Raw genomic sequence first — 4,040 nt, 5'->3', positions numbered from 1 at the left:
ATTGTGACGGAACCGGGTAAGTAAATGTGCCCCAGTGTATCACTTCCTGCTAGAAGATTGTGAGCAAGCTGCAAACTACAAGGAGATAAGTGATCAGGAGTAAGGGGAATGCAGGCACAGATCTGTGAGACTGAGAACAGAGATGTAGCAGAGCTGACTCTAATAGGCAGCTAACGGATCTCATATCTCATCTCTATGTTTCAATGTCAGAAGCCAGATGAAAGTATATATACACCTGTACCCTGATGATCTAACCACACTGTCACCCCACAAAACTAGCTGGATTATAATGTGTCTGCTTAGAGAGGGTTAATGTACCCTAGATGGTCTAAGAAATAAAAAATAAATAAAAAAAAAAAAGTTTAAAAAAATCAATAAAATATTAAAAATTCAAAGCCCCCCTTTCCCTAGAACTGATATAAAACATAATAAACGGTAAAAATCACTAACACATTAGGTATCGCCACGTCCCAAAATGCCCGATCGATCAAAATATAAAAACGGTTATTGCTGACGGTGGCCGTCATAACGCAAAATGGCGCCCAAATGTCCGAAACACGACTTTTACACCTTTTTACATCATAGAAAATGGAATAAAAAGTGATCAAAATGTCGCACAGAGCTCAAGATGGTAGTAATGAAAACTTTGACTCATTTCGCAAAAAATGACACCTAACACATCTCCCTGCATCAAAGTATGAAAAAGTTATTAGCATCAGAAAATGGAATTTTTTTTTCCTTTTTTGTACACATTAGTTTAATTTTTGAAAAGGTATTAAAACGCAATAAAACCGGTATAAATTTGGTATCACCGCGATCGCACCGAACCAAATAATAAAGCTGAGGTGTTATTTGGAGCGCAGAGTGAAAGTCGTAAAAACTGAGCCCACAAGAACGTGACGCACATGCGCTTTTTAAAAAAATTTTTCCACATTTGGAATATTTTTCCAGCTTCCCAGTACACGGCATGGAATAATAAATAACATCACGGGAAAATAAAATTTGTTACGCACAAAACAAGCCCTCACACTGCTCCGTACACGGAAAAATGAAAAAAAAAACCTGCGTCCTTAAGGGGTTAAAGGGATTTTCCAGGGAATGTTTTGTCCCTAAAGACAGGGATGAACACCAGGAGAATGCCACAACACTGGATCCCTGGAAAACTCCTTCCAGTTGTGATTTTAGTAAAAAAAGGCTGAACTCCTATTATCAGACAATAACTGCAGGATTAAAAATTTAAATTAAAAAAAAACTCAAAACGACAACATTTAAAGGCAGTAAATCCTTGTACCATATGGGTTTTGGAGGTCTTAAAGTCTCCCATCTCTGTAACCTGGGCAACCTTCTTTATCTAACTGGTCTCCAGTAACATGGCCGCCGCCTAGCGCCCGCTCTATGATTTTCCCCCTAGCGGCAACATTATACAAGGTGATTGGCTGCCGCGCTCTCGCGAGACCTCGCGCCCGGCATTAAACGAACGCGAGGCGCTCGTCAGGCAGCGTTTTCTGTTGATTGAAACCGGATTCCCCTTCAGTCTCCGGCCGGATAAGTGACAGCATGGTGAGAGTCGCCCGTAGGGACCGTTCTGCTTCCGTGGAACTACAAGTCCGAGCATTCCTCCGCCGCTGTGCTCTCTGCTATTCCCTTTCTCTGGAATGCTGGGACATGTAGTTCCACAGCGCCTGTATATACAATGTATAGTTTTGTCTTGCTTGACCTGAGAGCCGTTTATTTTAATCTTGTCACGTGTTCAATATCTCTGCATGCTGTCAGTGAATGAGCGCCCCCTGATGCCAGAGAACTGTGTATAGTTTTGTTTTCTCTTTTACTGCTGCATATCCCAAATCTTGCTCCAGTCTGTGTGTGTAAGATTGTGCGCCACATGATGCAAATGTAACAAACCCTCTGCTCTTGGGTTTTGTAAATAATTTACGCCTTTTTGTTTAACGACCGCAAGCAGATATCACAACTTGTGATCCGTACGCTCCTTTATCGTTATTTCCGTTACTGCAGTTCTCTTGGTTTTTATTTATTTTTCCTTCTTTTCAGCTTTTCTATTCATTTTTCAAGTCCCTGGTGGGGAAGGACGTGGTGGTGGAGCTGAAGAATGACCTGAGGTAAGTGGCTCCTGGGTAGGTTCTGTGTGTGCTGGGTCCCACTGACCCGCGATGGTGTTCAGAACCGCTCCGGCAGTGAGGATATCCCTGGAACCTTCGCTCTTCAGTAGATGTGTATACAGCGGTTAATAGGCTACAGAGCTCCAGTGCCGGGGGTGCATGTACCTGCAGTGTCTCCATGTTCCTTCACTGACCGTCACTGCTTTTCTCTCTTGCAGCATCTGTGGGACTCTGCACTCTGTAGATCAGGTAAGAGACACCACTAAGGGATCACCTATCCTTAAAGTATGGATTCGCTAAGGCACGTGGTTAGGGGAGCGTCGCAGGTCCTGATAGCTCGCTCCCGGTCCCTTTTAAAAGCAATCTGTCAGCAGGTGTGACCGTGACATTAAGTATTGTCCCTGGAGATCTGTGTAATCATACTAACCGTATGATGTTAGTAGCTGCAGGACTGTGAAAAATGCCTTTATATTCCAGTTCAATGGGGCAATGTCCTCACACTGCTGTGCTTTGAAATGTTCTGCAGCCCCTACTCTCACAGCTGTAGCCAGTCCCTGGCTGAGTACTAAATCAGTCTTCTAAGAACGGAAAGGAGGGACTGGGAAGAATTGCTTTGAAATGCCTGGAGACCAGATCCTGACACTGCTGTGCACTTAGCTCTCTGTATTCAGTTGCTTTACTGTCTTCTACAGTACGCTAATGGTTTGTTAAAGCTCATCATAGCAGGATGCAAAGGACTATTTATCAGTTCTAAAAGCACAGCAGTGTTAAGAAACCCCCCCCCCCCCCACGCACACAAATTGCTAAAATATAGCAAAATATATCCATATTTCACAGTCCTGCTTCTACTAATATACGCAAAGGTGCGACCACACATCTAACCAGGGACAATACGCAAAGGGGTTTTACCATGAAGCAAAGTTAGGCCTGATCCCAGGGATATAGCCGAACTTGCTGGTCAGTGGGGGTCTCGGTGCTGAGACCCTTGCAGATCACGAAAACAATGGGTCCGTCGGACTCCACCCCCCCCTCCCCCTCTTCGCTCATGTGCGGCCATCTGCTCCATTAGTGTGAGGAGTGATCAGTCAGTACCGAGACCCCCACTGATCAGCAAGTTAGGCCCTATACCGTGGATAGGGTCTAACTTTGCTACGTGGGAAAACCCCTTTAACACTGCAGAGAGCACAGCCGTGTGAGGATGTGCCCACTATGCACTATATATACATTTCAGTCTTTCTGCTTCTAAAAACATAGCAAAGGTCTGATGATGCGTCTCTTCACCTTACACTTTCGACACTTTTCCGAATTGCACCCTGCTCCCCTGTAGAATCAAAAGCAGGTTTTGATCAGTCTCCTGTAAGATGCTAGTTGCTGGGTTTTTAGCCTCTGTGATGCACGCTTTCCCCCAAAAATGGCACCACTTTTGTCCTCAGGTGATGACTGGTATTGCAGCAAAATTTTTTTTTTTTTTTTTTTTGCAGTATTTAAATATCAAACTAACAGACATCAGCGTGACCGACCCGGAGAAGTATCCACACATGGTAAGTCTTTAAGCAACACTTTTTTTTTTTTTTTGTATTGGCATGCTGGGAGTTGTAGTTACACATCAGCTGGATAGTTGCAGGTTGTAAAACTCTGAGCCTGATTTTGGCCCCGGTCATAAAAAATAAAAATAAAACTTTCTATATTTTTGCAGCTCTCTGTGAAGAACTGCTTCATCCGCGGCTCGGTGGTGCGTTACGTCCAGCTCCCGGCAGATGAGGTGGACACTCAGCTACTGCAGGACGCGGCCAGGAAGGAGGCCGTGCAGCAGAAACAATGATGTGCCAGCGGATCGGGGGAATCCAGCGGTGCCGTCTCTTTCCAGGTGTCTGCAATGGGACTGTCAAATCGTATAGAAAAAGTACACGGCCTTTCTGCTGA

At 44.5% G+C, this 4,040-nt stretch overlaps 1 protein-coding gene across 1 annotated transcript; it reads left to right on the top strand.

Moving 5' to 3' along the window:
- The first annotated feature begins 1,426 nt into the window (after positions 1 to 1,426).
- Positions 1,427 to 4,040, top strand: LSM2 (LSM2 homolog, U6 small nuclear RNA and mRNA degradation associated). Its single transcript, XM_072123335.1, has 5 exons — positions 1,427 to 1,560; positions 2,050 to 2,117; positions 2,336 to 2,366; positions 3,599 to 3,658; positions 3,814 to 4,040. The coding sequence occupies exons 1-5, from the start codon at positions 1,558 to 1,560 to the stop codon at positions 3,937 to 3,939; spliced, it is 288 nt and encodes a 95-aa protein (XP_071979436.1). The 5' UTR covers positions 1,427 to 1,557; the 3' UTR covers positions 3,940 to 4,040.

This window comes from Engystomops pustulosus, chromosome 9 (genome assembly GCF_040894005.1).
Source record: "Engystomops pustulosus chromosome 9, aEngPut4.maternal, whole genome shotgun sequence".
NCBI classification, from domain to species: Eukaryota; Metazoa; Chordata; class Amphibia; order Anura; family Leptodactylidae; genus Engystomops; species Engystomops pustulosus.
This window is presented reverse-complemented; position numbering and strand designations above follow the sequence as displayed.

Excerpts from the sequence above, each read along its gene's own strand:
- LSM2 (XM_072123335.1), top strand. Across the intron at positions 2,118-2,335 it reads GAGCTGAAGAATGACCTGAG|CATCTGTGGGACTCTGCACT; the intron begins GTAAGTGGCTCC and ends TCTCTCTTGCAG. Across the intron at positions 3,659-3,813 it reads CGGAGAAGTATCCACACATG|CTCTCTGTGAAGAACTGCTT; the intron begins GTAAGTCTTTAA and ends ATATTTTTGCAG.